Source organism: Oncorhynchus masou, chromosome 1, assembly GCF_036934945.1.
Source record: "Oncorhynchus masou masou isolate Uvic2021 chromosome 1, UVic_Omas_1.1, whole genome shotgun sequence".
In the NCBI taxonomy this organism is placed as follows: domain Eukaryota; kingdom Metazoa; phylum Chordata; class Actinopteri; order Salmoniformes; family Salmonidae; genus Oncorhynchus; species Oncorhynchus masou.
Genome location: NC_088212.1, coordinates 42,818,499 through 42,832,584, shown reverse-complemented (window position 1 = coordinate 42,832,584; position 14,086 = coordinate 42,818,499). Strand labels below are relative to the sequence as shown.

Sequence of the window (14,086 nt, the reverse complement as noted above, 5' to 3'; positions counted from 1 at the left end):
GCCAGTTTCTTTGCTTTTTAAAATGATTCCCCTGTAATCAGGGACTGATTTAGACCTGGGACACCACGTGGATGCAATTAATTATCAGGTAGAACAGGAAACTAGCAGTAGTCTGACACTCGTTAGTGTAAAACTTGAATAATCCTGCTACTGTATGAAACTACTGTATTTTTTATCTGACACACTTATAGCCTAATCCCTAGGATTACATTTACAAATTAAATCATTCAGTCAAAACATGCACATTCAAGTTTCACTCTTTTATCTATTCCTCTGTGTCTGTTCTCTATCGGTCTCTCACTTTCTCTAGCCCTGTTTATATCTGGTTCTAACATGCCACCGTTGTCTAGACCGGTGTTGACGATTAAAAGACGCCTTGTGATTAGATTGTGATCAGATCTTATAAATGTAAACAGACAAGCTCAGGTCAAGATCAGGACATGATCAGGACGCATGGTGACTGAAGGTTTAAACAGGGCTTCTGTCTCTCTCTCTCTCTCTCGCTCCTTCCCTCTCTCTATTTGCCCCTCTCATTGATGAACAGGGTCAGTGGTTTGTCACACTGAGAATCCCAATCCCAACCTTGAATTCACTGTAAGCTACGTTACCCAATATTACTCACTGTGGGATCAAAAAATATAATTGACCCACCCAGAAAAAAAACACCTAAATAGCCTGCTGTGTCCTGCAGTCACAGTATTTTATATTCAAACAATGGATTGTTTTAATGAAGAGCTATTCCCATATTCCCCTCTGCATAAACCTCCCTACCTTAATGCTTGTCACACTGTCTGATTATGATCAGCAGTTAATAGTACACTAGGTACAGTTCTAGACATAAAGCTGTCATTACACCAGACATAATCAGACGCAGTGAAATGTCTGATCTTTACCCAGGCCTACCTATACATCTCTGTAGCCTAATGTGTCTTACTTGCTATGCGGTAATACACAGTTGAGCATGTTGAAAAATAGGAATTGAACCCCGTTAGAACCCTCTCACACAGCAGACCCAGAGGACTCCACGACTCTAGCCCAATGATACCATAGACTTCTGTTTTCCCTTATAGTCCCAATCACTTACCATCTCCCACTGAAACCCAACTGTTTACATTGCAGATGAAGAATAAGGCTTATAGACTGGAGAAGTGAAATTGCACTAAGCACCAAAGTGTTGTTGGGTTCTTAACTTCCAATTGGATTTTCTGCGGGTATTTTACCCTGAAGCCTGGAATGATCTGCACGTGAGTATAATTCCTAGAGATAATGGAGGGTAAATCTAACCAGCGCTGATTGGGTCCTGATGGGGTCCAGCAGAAGGTTATTAGGAGGGCTCATTAGTGTACGACTGAAATGGAAGCAGGTCTTAGGTCTGATTCTGGCACTGACTGACTGGCATTTGTCTTCCAACCGGAGTCTTGCACAGTCTACTTTCAAAAGAGGGATTTTTCATTTGGCAGAGAGGGAGAGAGGCTTACTGTCAGCCTTATGGTCAGACAGTTAATTAGCATATATGTGAAGACCGGGGGATACCAAGTGAGTGTGTGAATGGGGGAGGGTATTGGCAGGTTGAAAGAGAGTGTGTGTGTGTGTGTCCAAAACGGTTTTAATTGTTTAAACTTGGCCTATAGGGAAGGAGAGATAATGAGCAATAATCGTCTTTAATTGGCAGAGAAATATAATGATTCTAAATGTGTTTGTGAGGTAGTTATTGAGGAGATCCTTGCCAGGTAAAGCTCGACGCAATCTTCTCTCCAATTAGTTGCAATTCCATGTACAATACATCTGTCATGCGGAGTTAATGACGTGCTTCCGTCGACAACCCAACCTACCATGATCCTATGAAATGAATTCTGGATAACATGCACACCCCTTATATCAACAAAGCAGTGGAAAAACAAGAACAGCTACGCGATAACATCAAAGCAATGTATTTCCATTTTATTAATATTATTCATAGTTGCTCAGACACGTGTATATACAAATACAGACCTTTTGATAATTTTTTGTCAGTTTTTCGTTCTTGTTTATATACTGGAAACAAAGCAGGTCGGTCGATACTTCTGCCCCCCAAAGAGGATCAGAGGAGAGGGGGAGAGCAGGGAGTGGGGGTGAGGAGGAGGGGTGGGGGGAGAGCAGGGGGTGGGAGTGAGGAGGAGGGGTGTGGGGAGAGTAGGGGGTGGGGTGGTTACAAGCACAAGAGGAGTACGCTCAATGGGATTTGATGCACACACAAATGAGTGGTTCTCGACACATGGGGAACGAGAGTAGGTGGAAATGTGCCCTACAGTCTGATCTAAGATCAGTAAGGCCAGTGTTTTAGTGTTTCCCTCTAATGGTTTAGGCTGAGCTTGGGAGAGGGTAAGCTGATCCTAGATCTGTGCCAACGGATAACTTCTACCCAGACCAAGTAGTGACTTAGCTAACATATGTAGTCTGGCTGCTAGGCTATGGTGAGGCGGGTGGGGGTTCAAATTCCAAAACAGGGAGAGAGTAAAGGTCCCTGGCTAACCTTTGTGCCGCCAGCACCCACTCCATGGTTGGGGAGGATGGCAGGGGGTGTTGAACACAGATGGTTCTGGCCTAAGGCATGGGAAAACCTATTTGTTGCCAAAGAGCATTTCCGTGTCTCCCATTCAATGTGGCAATAGTAAATGAGACACAAACCCTCATGCATATTCTTGTGTAAGATGCATTACGAATACACATACACACACATGCACACAAACTAGTTTGCACAGACAAACCTCTTCCTCACACACAATGATAGAGACTCTCTCTCCCACACACACTGTACACAAAACACACTCACACATTAAACAGGGCATGAATAGTCAGAATGGACAAACGACAGCTACTTGGTAGAACAGTATAAAGTTACCAGCGGGTTGATTCTCAAAGTTAAGGGGAAGAAAACAACAATGATCTCGACTACTAATGAGCGTCTCCCTCTGTAACTCCACCCCCCTCTATAATGCCACAACAAGCCTGCATTATGTACTGTACATGTTATCTGTTTCTGTAGCCACACAGCTCATCAGCCAGATGACCTCATTTTAATGGGATGCAAAACACACAACATGACAGTGGGGAATAAAAAGGGAGAATCCTACATTTAACAAAGTTCTAAAGAAAAATAAAAAAAAAGAAAAAAAACATGTTACCATTTTTTTGTGTTTTTTACATGTTTCGTTAACAAGTCCATGCGCATGCCACATATGAAACTGGCAAGATCCTTCCATTAAAAAACCAACCAAAAGTCCAGCCATGGCAAAACTCTGGGTTGACCAACATGCTATCAAACGTTGAAGGCGAAAAAGCACAAACACTGTTAATCTTGTCCACGTCTGTTCTGTTCTCTCGGTCTGTTCTGTGTGGATCCTTGTGACGAAGTGGTGACGGTGGCTGTTGATTGATTGGTTGAAACATAGCTATGTAGCAGGTGAGGCCCCCCATTGGCTTTAAGTCCAACCAGCTGTACACAGGTACGCACAGGTGCAAAGGTACACACCAGTACTCATGCACAAGTACACACAAGTAAGCACAGATGTGCACAGCTTGTAATTTCTAGGCATTGAAGATCACAGTTCACAATGCACTTTTCATGTGTATACTCCCAAATATCCAGAGATTCTACTGTGTTCATTGTTTTTTTTTTTTAGAAAAGACATACGAATCAAATTAAAACTTTAATATCAAACACTATTTACATCAAGAGGTTTTGCTAACAATAATCATCATCATCATAACAATAATAATAGTTTTAACAATGAAGTGTCTATTTTTTTATATTTTTTTTATTTTGTCCTCCAGAAAGGTACAAAAACAGTATCTAATCTAACACTACTTGTTATATGGTTGACTACCTCAGGATACACGGTATCCAGTTAACAAGTTGATCCTCATTTCCCAAGTTAACGTGTGTACAGAATAAACCATGGTAATAATAGTAGCAATAATGATAAAGAGTAGTACGGGCATTTATAATAGAATACAATTAAAGCTGGTCTTCCCAAAAAAAGTGTAGGCTATGACGTTGTTGATGAAAGGCGGCCATCTTGGATTGAACATGGCGCCCATCCCCTGTGGTGTTCTGGTGAAAATTAGTACCTCATTAACTGGCGTCATCTCCTGTTACCCCCCCCCCAAAGATGAGCTGCTATTCTACTGTAATAGCATTGTTACCATAGTATGAAAACAAATACGGCCGAAAGCACACACAACCCTTCAGGAGAAGAATATAGAAGGCAGCCGAGAAAAATCAATAACAGAATAAATCAAAACAAATCAAAACATGCCTTGGGGAGAACAGTAGTACTTTAAGCATATGTGTATATGCCATTTTATCTAGTGTTTTTAAAAAGGTTGTATTGGGTGGTTTTTGTTCGGCACTCCAGTCATATATGCAGCTTGTTTCCTCCGTCACATCTCTTTCTTTCTTTCTCTCTCCTTATTTCTCTCTCCTCCATCTCCTTCACTCACCAGCCCTCTCTAACTGCAAGGTCACTGATGCTTTAAAAAACCCTAGGGTGAAAGGTACACCCCCCCCCCCGGAGACCCCCCAGGCCTTCCACCATCTATTTTTAATACCAGAAAAAACTCCCCTTACCCCACAACATGGGGTCCGCATTCCTCTCATTTTGAACCTCATTAAAGAGTCACTTAAGCCCGTAACAGTAGGAGCGGTAACTAGGCATGCATCTCTCTCTCTCTGTCTCTCTGTCTCTCTCTCTCTCTCTCTCTCTCTCTCTCTCTCTCTCTCTCGCTCCGTCCTCTGAAAGGAAACCTGTGTCAACAGACCAATTCATGTATCTGTAACAGTGTTTCCATTTTAAATCTCTCCAACTATGTTAATCTACCATCTGAGCCTGTGTGAGTCTAAGGAAGTTGAATGTCATTATAGAACAGTGCAATGTAGAAATACAGGCTAAACAAAACGTGGCCTAAACTGCTCTGCATTCCAACTCGATGTTAAGGGATATTTTCTCTATTAAAGATACTCGTTGCGAGTTGATTAAATTTGAATTATACGGTTGTAGAATGAATGTGGTCTGGTCAGTGGAGAACAGGCCGCCTGCTATAATGGACTGTAGCTACGGCGTCTGAGCGCTATTTGACTAATGGCTGCTGAATCTGTGGTTAGAGTTAAAGTTGTGGTTATTAATGAGTGGTAAAGACTTGTGGAAAAATACAGGAGAGCAACACTGTTGATGCCTCCTTAATGGGTATACTGAAGAGCTATGCTCAGAGACAATTCCACATGTGAAGTTTTGCAGCATATCTAAGTGAACTAATGATAAGCAATTGTAAGGGGTAAAAAAAATATGTAGTTGCGTGGTAGGGGAGTGGTATTCTGAAAAGAGTGAGAGAGGCACCTTTCTTAGCTGTTGACACAGACCCCAGAGCTCGAGTCACATTCTTCTCTCCACCATTAGCACAGCCTTTCAACAACACAACATCTCTCCACACTCTGATACGCACATGTCTTTGTTGTAACCATAGATGACATTCAGAACATTAGCAAGAGAAGGCATAGTATGTAAGGAACAACTCTCAAATGTTTTTTTTTTTTTTTATATAACAAACTGAATCTAAACTACAATCAGTGAGGGTTCAAGCTTCAAGTTAAGAGTCTTGTTATTATTGACAATGCATCATCTGGCACAAAGGAGCAATTACAGATTTAAGTCAATGAATGAAGCACAAAATGACCTGCATGTCTGCCGCTCTTAAATTGAGTAATCGTTCAAATAATTGGTGTTTTATTCTAGCCACGGTCCACAAAGTGTTGAATGAAAGTGTTTGATTTGTCTTTTATTTGTGTGCCAAGGCAACATTTTCTTGACTGGACCAGACCTTTCTCTACACACACAAGGACGGCAAATGAGAGCAAACCTTCATCAAAGAGGCCAAGGGACTCAACAATAGTTCACCCGACTCAGCTCACTCATTCCCATGCCCTCCTACTAAACATTTTCTACACTGTATCTCAATGGATACCTAGGATCCTCCTCTATCTCTAAAACCCAACAAAAACACACCTATCTACATCCACCTGGTCCCGAGAGAGGTGAATCTGTAAAGACTAGGAGATGTGAGTACTACCCACATCTGCTCCCTTGTTCTCTGTCTACATACGAGCTAAAACCACCATTACCTACTGTGTATTACTGCTTTACAACCTACCAAAAGAGCTACTGCTCAACTGTTAGTGTAAAAGTGTGTGTGTGTGTGTGTGTGTAGGTGTGTGTGCCTATTTGCGTATGTGAGCGGTGCAATGGATCAGCATGACGTAAAGTGATGTCAGAAGTCATAGGAAAACAAGAATCACTAAGTGTCAAAAACAAGGATTTGGCATCTTAGTTGACAGTTTTAAGAGGGAAACAGTCTCTCCCGCTTCCAACATCAACTTTTACAAAATCACTGAAGGAGAAAGACCACTTAAATATCTGGAAGAAAATAGAGAGTTTCTTATGAAGCCCACTCTCAATACCCCAACCCCCCACCCCCCCCCTAATTCTCCCACCCCAGCCCCAGCCTCAGCACTGGGCAGATTCAGGCCTCACAGGGTATAATTCCCGTCCAGGACAGGGGGAGGCGCTATAAGGTGAAGAGTGTTGCTAGGCAGATTAGCAGTGCAGCCAGAAGTGGTCTGGCTATCCGCGAGTGTGACGCTGCATTTGTGCCGTCGCTCCTGGAAGGTTCGGCCGACTCGTGACTCGTATCATCTAAGGGAACAAGAGAAGATAGTGAAATGAGCAGAGTTTATCAACACATACACAATGCACAAACATGGCGATGTACGGTGCCTTGTTTTTCTCTATTTTATTTGGAATGCTTATATCTTACAACTAAGAACAAAGTGATGGCTGAAATAACACCAGTACACAATGTGCTGCTGCTACTGCTGCTGTTACACATCAGCCAGCCGGCAAGCTGGCCGCCCACTCTGCTTGGTGAGTCCCATCCTCTAAAGCTCAATGGCATGGTTAAGAGTCTCTCCCCAGGCTGACTGGCAGTGTTATCAATTTGCAGCCATGGGCCTGTCTAACGGCACACTGAGGGAGCAAGCTAGGCCAATGCAGAGCCACACAGAGCACAGGACGTGCCCCCACACACACTCACAGGTGGGTAACGCAAACAGACAGATAAGAGAGAGAGAGAGCGAAAGGGGTAAGGGGGTGGGGCTGAGAGAGATAAAGGGAGAGAGGAAGAGGTACATAGGTTGGGGATGGCATTAAGGCAGGCAGGAAGATGGAGGCAGTCTAGGTCTCTGACCTTAATAAATCTAAACGCCAGACTCCCCAAGCTTGTGTGCGTGAGAGAGAGGAGGAAGGGAGAGAGAGGAGAGAGGGGGAGAGAGGAGAGAGAGAGGAGAGAGGAGAGAGGAGAGAGGAGAGAGGAGAGAGGAGAGAGAGAGGAGAGAGGAGAGAGGAGAGAGTGAGAGTATGTGCTTGTGTGTGTGTGACAGACGAGGTGACAGCTAGTGATAAACCCTGATCACCAGGGTACAGTGAACAGCTTCCATGAATAAATATAGAAAATGTAATATTCTCCAACTCCCAGATGTAAATATACATTTCAGAAAACTGTAATTGCTAATGCGATGACAAATGTGATTCATAAAACTCTGTTTGAAATGACTAATGTGTTGCATTTTGACAGAGGTTTATTTATTCGCAGAGTCAGTGTGTATATGTTGTGTCCCCTTGGGGTAATCCAGAGCAGGAATTAGACAGCAATGTGTGTGTGAGAGAGTGAGAGTGAGTGAGTGAGTGAGTGAGTGAGTGAGTGAGAGAGAAAATGCAGCTAGCTGACAGATGGTTACAGTACGCATGCATTCTGTCATAATAAAGCCTTGGGTTCTTAGAAGAGTAGAATAGAGTCAATTGAAATGAAGACAGAGTGTAGAAAAGGCCATGAAATCAATAGTCAGGATTTCAATAGACTTCAACATTAATGGACTCTATTGTGCAAATATTTATTTTTCAATATTGCCTATCATGTTCCTCAGATTGAACATATGTGAAACACAGCTCACGGTTCAATTAAAGCAAACTGGAGGATTACTTTGAATCTAGGATATAAAGCAGCCCCAAAAATGATTTGGCTGCAAGCCACCCAATTCTGTTCTTTTTTTCACCATTTTTTCTTTTGAACAATCAGATCACCTCTGAAAAAGATCTGATGTGAAAAGATCTGATGTGATTGTTCAAAACACCAATTAGTGGGAAAAAGGTAAGATTGGGCTGCCTGTCTAAACGCAGCCTCTGTGTTCTGACACAAGTAGCCTATGTTATATGCTGACATGAGACATGAGGAGTTTTACCAGGGACAACTGTGGTGTATGATGTATGACACATGCAAACATAGACCATCACCAGCAAAATACAACTGGCAACAGCTAGCAGCAACACAACAACGCAGTAGCATGAACATTCTAACATGACAACCATGCTGGGAGAGCATACAGATGTAGGATCTTAATTTGATCCTTTTTTGTTGCTGAGAATTTTCCTGAACAGCAGGAAATACAACCGTGTAGTGTATTTCTGTTTTAAAACGGCTTCTAAAGTTTATAATTTCCACTTTGAAATTTCAGACTTGATTAACCCTGACAAAAACCTTTTCTGTTGCTGCGGGATTATTTTCCAGCTGTAGCATACTGGCTCAAATGAAGAGCCTACATCCGTAGATGGATCAATCAGCGTAGAAAAAGAGAGAAAGAGAGGAAGGGGTGTGTGTGTGTGTGTGTGTGTGTGTGTGTGTGTGTGTGTGTGTGTGTGTGTGTGTGTGTGTGTGTGTGTGTGCGCGTGCAAGGGGGACAGACAGAAGTACATGAATGCAGAAAGCCATACTAACCTCGGGGTTCTAATGAATTGTCTACTTTGTCGTTAACGTCAAAAACACGGTCATGTACGCCTATAGTTTTCACGCAGTTGTCTAGAGATAGAAATAGAGATAATAGATTTCATTAGAGATAATAAGCCAAATAGGTTAGTGACACCCTGCCCCAAACTACCCATCCTTAAAACAAAGATCCCCAAGCCCCAAGCTCATGACAGCATTCACAAGACGTGTGCAATTCATTTCATTCAAATCTTTCATTCTTCCACTTGTCTTTGGATAGAAACAATGGTAGCCACTGCCATAGGTTAACAATATAGGAGCTGTCATGAGATATGAAACTGACATGTTCAACAGAGAGCAAGGAGTCATTCAGAAGGTGTATTGAGAGCAGGGAAAATACACCACGAGTGTTAAACAGGCTCCATGTCAACGTTTCTGTTGCAGCTGGAGAGACTTACTTGATGGTCGGACGAAAACTTTGAGTTTCAGGCATGTTCTTCTTCCGTTCTCGGCGATAGTGGAGGCTGGAAAACAAGGACACAAGAACACAGATAAAGACAATGCTACTAGAGTACATCTTAAAACATTTTCAAACACAATTGTCCTGTTTTCAAGGGACTGCAACATACTGTTCAACACACTATTTTCTGCACCAACAGAGAGCAGAGTTCAATTTAATCTTGCCTTTGTAATATGACTCTGAGCAAGCATCCGGATAGTTAATTGTACTTATGCTGACTGCTAAGTGGATTTGGTAGGTGTTGTCATGGTGCTATTGGACGGAAAGCTTTTTCAGACAGTCAAATCAAATCAAATTTTATTTGTCACATACACATGGTTAGCAGATGTTAATGTGAGTGTAGCGAAATGCTTGTGCTTCTAGTTCCGACAACACAGTAATAACCAACCTAGGTCGCTCCAGAGATGTGTGTGTGTGTGTGTGTGTGTGTGTGTGTGTGTGTGTGTGTGTGTGTGTGTGTGTGTGTGTGTGTGTGTGTGTGTGTGTGTGTGTGTGTGTGTGTGTGTGTGTGTGTGTGTGCGTGTGTTTTTGTTTTACTATCATTGTGGGTACCAGAAGTCCTCACAAGGATAGTGAATAAGGACAAGTGGCGACATTTTGCCTGTCCCCACGAGGAAAAAAGCTATTTTAGGCTTAGGGGTAGGTTTAGCGTTACAATTAGCGTTATGGTTAGAAGTAAAGGGTTAGGGGTTACGGTTAAGTTTAGGGTTAGGAGTTAGGGTGAGGTATAGTGTTAGGGTTTGGGGTTAAGTTTAGGCTTATGGTTAATTTAAGGGTTAAGGTTGGGGTTTGATTTAGGGTTAGGGAAAAAAGGATTTTGGATGGGAATCAATTCTTTGGTCCCCAAAAGGATAGCAATACAAAACTGTGTGTGTGTGTGCGTGTGTATTACTGTGTGTGTGTGTCGCTGGTTGGCCATCAACACTAACGGCTTGGTAGCTGAGCAGGTGATGTCTCCTGTAAGAGAGGGTCAAACAGGGGTTGTGTGGACTGTGTGTGTGTGACAATCACATCCCATCCCTGCCACAGACAATAGTTTAAAATACATTGTGTGTTCTTCATGTCTTAACACCCATGTTGGAAAGAGAACATCTTTACATTGTGCCTCCTATTGTATCACCTTCTTCTACAGAAGAAGACAATCAGATATACTTCTCCTGAGTCTTCATGCCCAGTTCCTTCCGCAACAGCCTCCTTTGTGACTACCAGTAACGGGTTCTCTGGGCACCATTTTGTGTCATCTGAGCATCATTCCCCCACAGATGAGATGAAGTCAAGCGTATCCCCGGCCCGCCATTTGGGATTTGGGGTCTGTCATCGCCTCTTCACTGATCCTTACCCCGATCTATCGCTCTCTTTCTTCCTATTTCTATGTCTATCCCGTCCTCTCTAGATGAGGCTCTCTCCTCTCTTGCTGTTTTCCTCTCCTCTTTGAACACACACATGTACACACATTCCCTGGATCCGTCTCATCTACGGTCTATCTAATCATTGGACAAGTCAATGAGCAGAGCAGGCTATTGTCTCTCTGCCGTGTGCTTTACATTGGAACAGGCCTCTTCACACAGCGCTCTGGGCAGCGCTCCGAGCATTTACTCCCTTTTACAAAGACAACAGAATGTGGGGCATTAGGAAAAAGCAGTCTCCCAAGTCCTCTTATCGTTCTAGCACATAAAAGAGACAGTCTAATAGCAATGGAAAAGAGATGGAGATCTATCCCTCTAGGCCACAGCTATATTTCATTCTCTTTTTTTCCCATTTCCCTTCTTCTCCGTCTTAGGTTTTGATGTTCTCCGCTCATCAGATGTGATGTATATGGACTGGCAAAACCATCTCCCTTAACTTCCTCCTCTCTTTCGCATTATCTCTTGTAGTGTGTGACACCGTTGGCTCGTCTGCTGAATGTAAACGTGTGTGGGAGGAGAGCGGATCTCCAAATGGTGTCTTGCTCACATCAGTTCACACGGAGCCGATGAAGGAGGGATGAAGGAGGGATGAGAGAAAATAAAAAAGCAGTGTCTTAACATGGCGAGCATGGCAGAGGCAGTCAGTGACACGTTAATGAAGCTTGGCTACCCTCCCTCGCCTGTTCGGTTGCTCACTCACCCTTTTTCACTCCCCCTCTCGCTCTCAAATACGCACACACGCACACACACAGGGCCCTGCTGAAATCCTAATGTCTTATCATCATCTTTGTGGGTGGAGTCGAGTCAGGGCTATCCACACCAACCACTTAACTCACACTCCAGATCAAACGTGATGAGCTTGATGAAAGTGGCAGAATACACTCCATGTGGGAGCCTCTCTTTGCCATCTGTAAGCTATTTGCCACCCACACAAACAGAAAATAATTAAGTGCACGGAAGAGAAAAGATGCAGTGCTATCTGTCCCAATACTGGGGATTACTGTCAATTTACCTCTTTATCTCTCGAACCACTGATATGAAAGGATAGAGTGTCATAATACTTTTTCATCTATCAAGCCCTTTCATAACTGTGAAAATTATAGAAACCCGACAAGGAAAGGAAGCTTCTTTGCCGTGGTTTAGTGTTAAATATGCATTCGTTGGGTTTTCATCGTTCGTAAACTACGAAGGGAAGATTTAGCTGCACTGCATTCCTTCCTTGTGGCAGCTATCCGTTCTTTGGGCTTGATGAGGACCCCTCCGCCCTTAGAGCCCACGCCGTCCACGCCAGAGCCTGTTTATTTTGGATTACCATACAGGGGAGGGGCAAATTATTGTTCTTGTCAGTCACTAACATCAACACCTGCTATTCTGGTTCCCATCAAGCACAAGCCCCAGCCATCCATCCACCCAGGCTGATGCCTTTGAAAGGCAGAGGCACTGAAAGGATGCCCCCAGAACAGAGGACCAGGTTGGGTTACTCCTCAGAGCGATGTCCCCTGGCTGTTAACGACTGGTCCCCTCAGTACACTGCATAATGCAAGTGCATTAAGGCAAATGGAATGAAGCAGAATCCAATTACGCAAGAACAAACAGGTGCGCTCAGGATGGATTAAATGAGATATTGTTTCAATCTCAGCCACGCCGCAATTGTAATGTTATCTGGAAAAACCATTTCCTTTGGCTTACTTACAATATGAAACATAACAATGGATACAAAATGGCAACATTATGTGTTTGGAAAGGGAGGGAAATTAAGCTTGTTTGTGAGTTACCTTATTGGGTATTATTATGCAACATTATTATCATTTTTACGAGGTAGTTTCAGTATGTAGCAGAAAAAAAATAGTAAAAGCTGTGAGTTAATGAAGCCAGTCAAAGAGGATTTGGCAATTATTTTCCATCTGTTTTTTCCCTAAATTCAAAGTCATTTGGGGGCTTTCACGGCCAGTGAACCATAGTCCAGCTTTGATACTTCCAACTCCTCATCATTTCAGATTAGCAAGCACAATGCGGATGACAGGCTTAGAAATCATATAATTATTATTTTGGACAATATTGGAGAGATTAGACAAGGCAATAACGCAATAATTTCAAATGATTACTTTTATGGTTAGTAATAATGATGGATTACATCTATATAGCTCTTCTTGTCATTATGTCTACTGCAAAGTGCTGTATGATCATACATTCCATCCACCACCTACAGCAGGGTTCCCCAACTGGTGGCCTGCAGTCTGAATTTGGCCCATGGGTGGTTTTATTTGGCCCCCTAAGTTTATTGAGCAGAAAATAAAACTCATTATTGGACATAAAATACTGTAAAAACACCAGGAAATCAGCTACAAATGATTTTAATTGTGAAAATCTGCTCCCAAGTATTCCCACGCATAATAGAGAGACGCTTGATCGTAATAGCAACACTGCTTGTATTCGCTAAAAAGGCTAAAAAGATAGCGCCGGCAGAGATGGTCGCCTCGCTTCGCGTTCTTAGGAAACTATGCAGTATTTAGTTTTTTTTATGTATTATTTCTTACATTATTACCCCAGGAAATGTTAAGTCTTATTACATACAGCCGTGAAGAACTATTGGATATAAGAGTAACGTCAACTTACCAACATTACGACCAGGAATATGACTTTCCCAAATCGGATCCTCTGATTGGACCACCAGCCAGGACAATGGATAAGATCCCAGTAGGCAACCCAAAACAACGGCGCCACAGAAGGGGCAGACGGAGCGGTCTTCTGGTCAGGCTCCGTAGATGGGCACATCGCTCACGGCTCCCGAGTATACTACTCGCCAATGTCCAGTCTCTTGACAACAAGGTAGACATAATTCGAACAAGGGTTGCCTTCCAGAGAGACATCAGAGATTGTAGCATTCTCTGTTTCATGGATACATGGCTCACTCAGGATATGTTATCGGAGCCGGTACAGCCACCCAGTTTCTTCACGCATCGCAACGACAGAAACAAACATCTCTCTGGCAAGAAGAAGGGCGGGGGTATATGCCTTATGATTAACAAGTCGTGGTGTGATCATAACAACATACAGGAACTCAAGTCCTTTTGTTCACCTGACCTAGAATTCCTTACAATCAAATGCTGACTGCATTATCTACCAAGAGAATTCTCTTGGATTATAATCACAGAAATGTATATCCCCCCTCCCCCAAGCAGACACCTTGACTGCCCTGAAAGAACTTCATTGGACTCCATGTAAACCATATATCCTGAGGCTACATTTATTGTAGCTGGGGATTTTAACAAAGCTCATCTGAAAACAAGGCTCCCTAAATTTTATCAGC

General features: G+C 42.9%; 1 protein-coding gene across 2 annotated transcripts in view; it reads right to left on the bottom strand.

Moving 5' to 3' along the window:
- Positions 1-6,509: 6,509 nt before the first annotated feature.
- LOC135544696 (ephrin-A5b-like) overlaps positions 6,510-14,086 on the bottom strand; it is a 125,804-nt gene continuing 118,227 nt past the window's right edge. The window contains exons 3-5 of one of the 2 annotated variants that reach the window (XM_064972523.1): positions 9,309-9,374; positions 8,863-8,943; positions 6,510-6,728 (exon numbers count right to left, since the gene is read on the bottom strand). In XM_064972523.1, coding sequence (XP_064828595.1) covers positions 6,601-6,728; positions 8,863-8,943; positions 9,309-9,374 — 275 coding nt within the window. In that variant the 3' untranslated portion in view covers positions 6,510-6,600. The remainder of the gene's footprint in view (positions 6,729-8,862; positions 8,944-9,308; positions 9,375-14,086) is intronic. The other variant, XM_064972532.1, reaches the window with a different exon arrangement.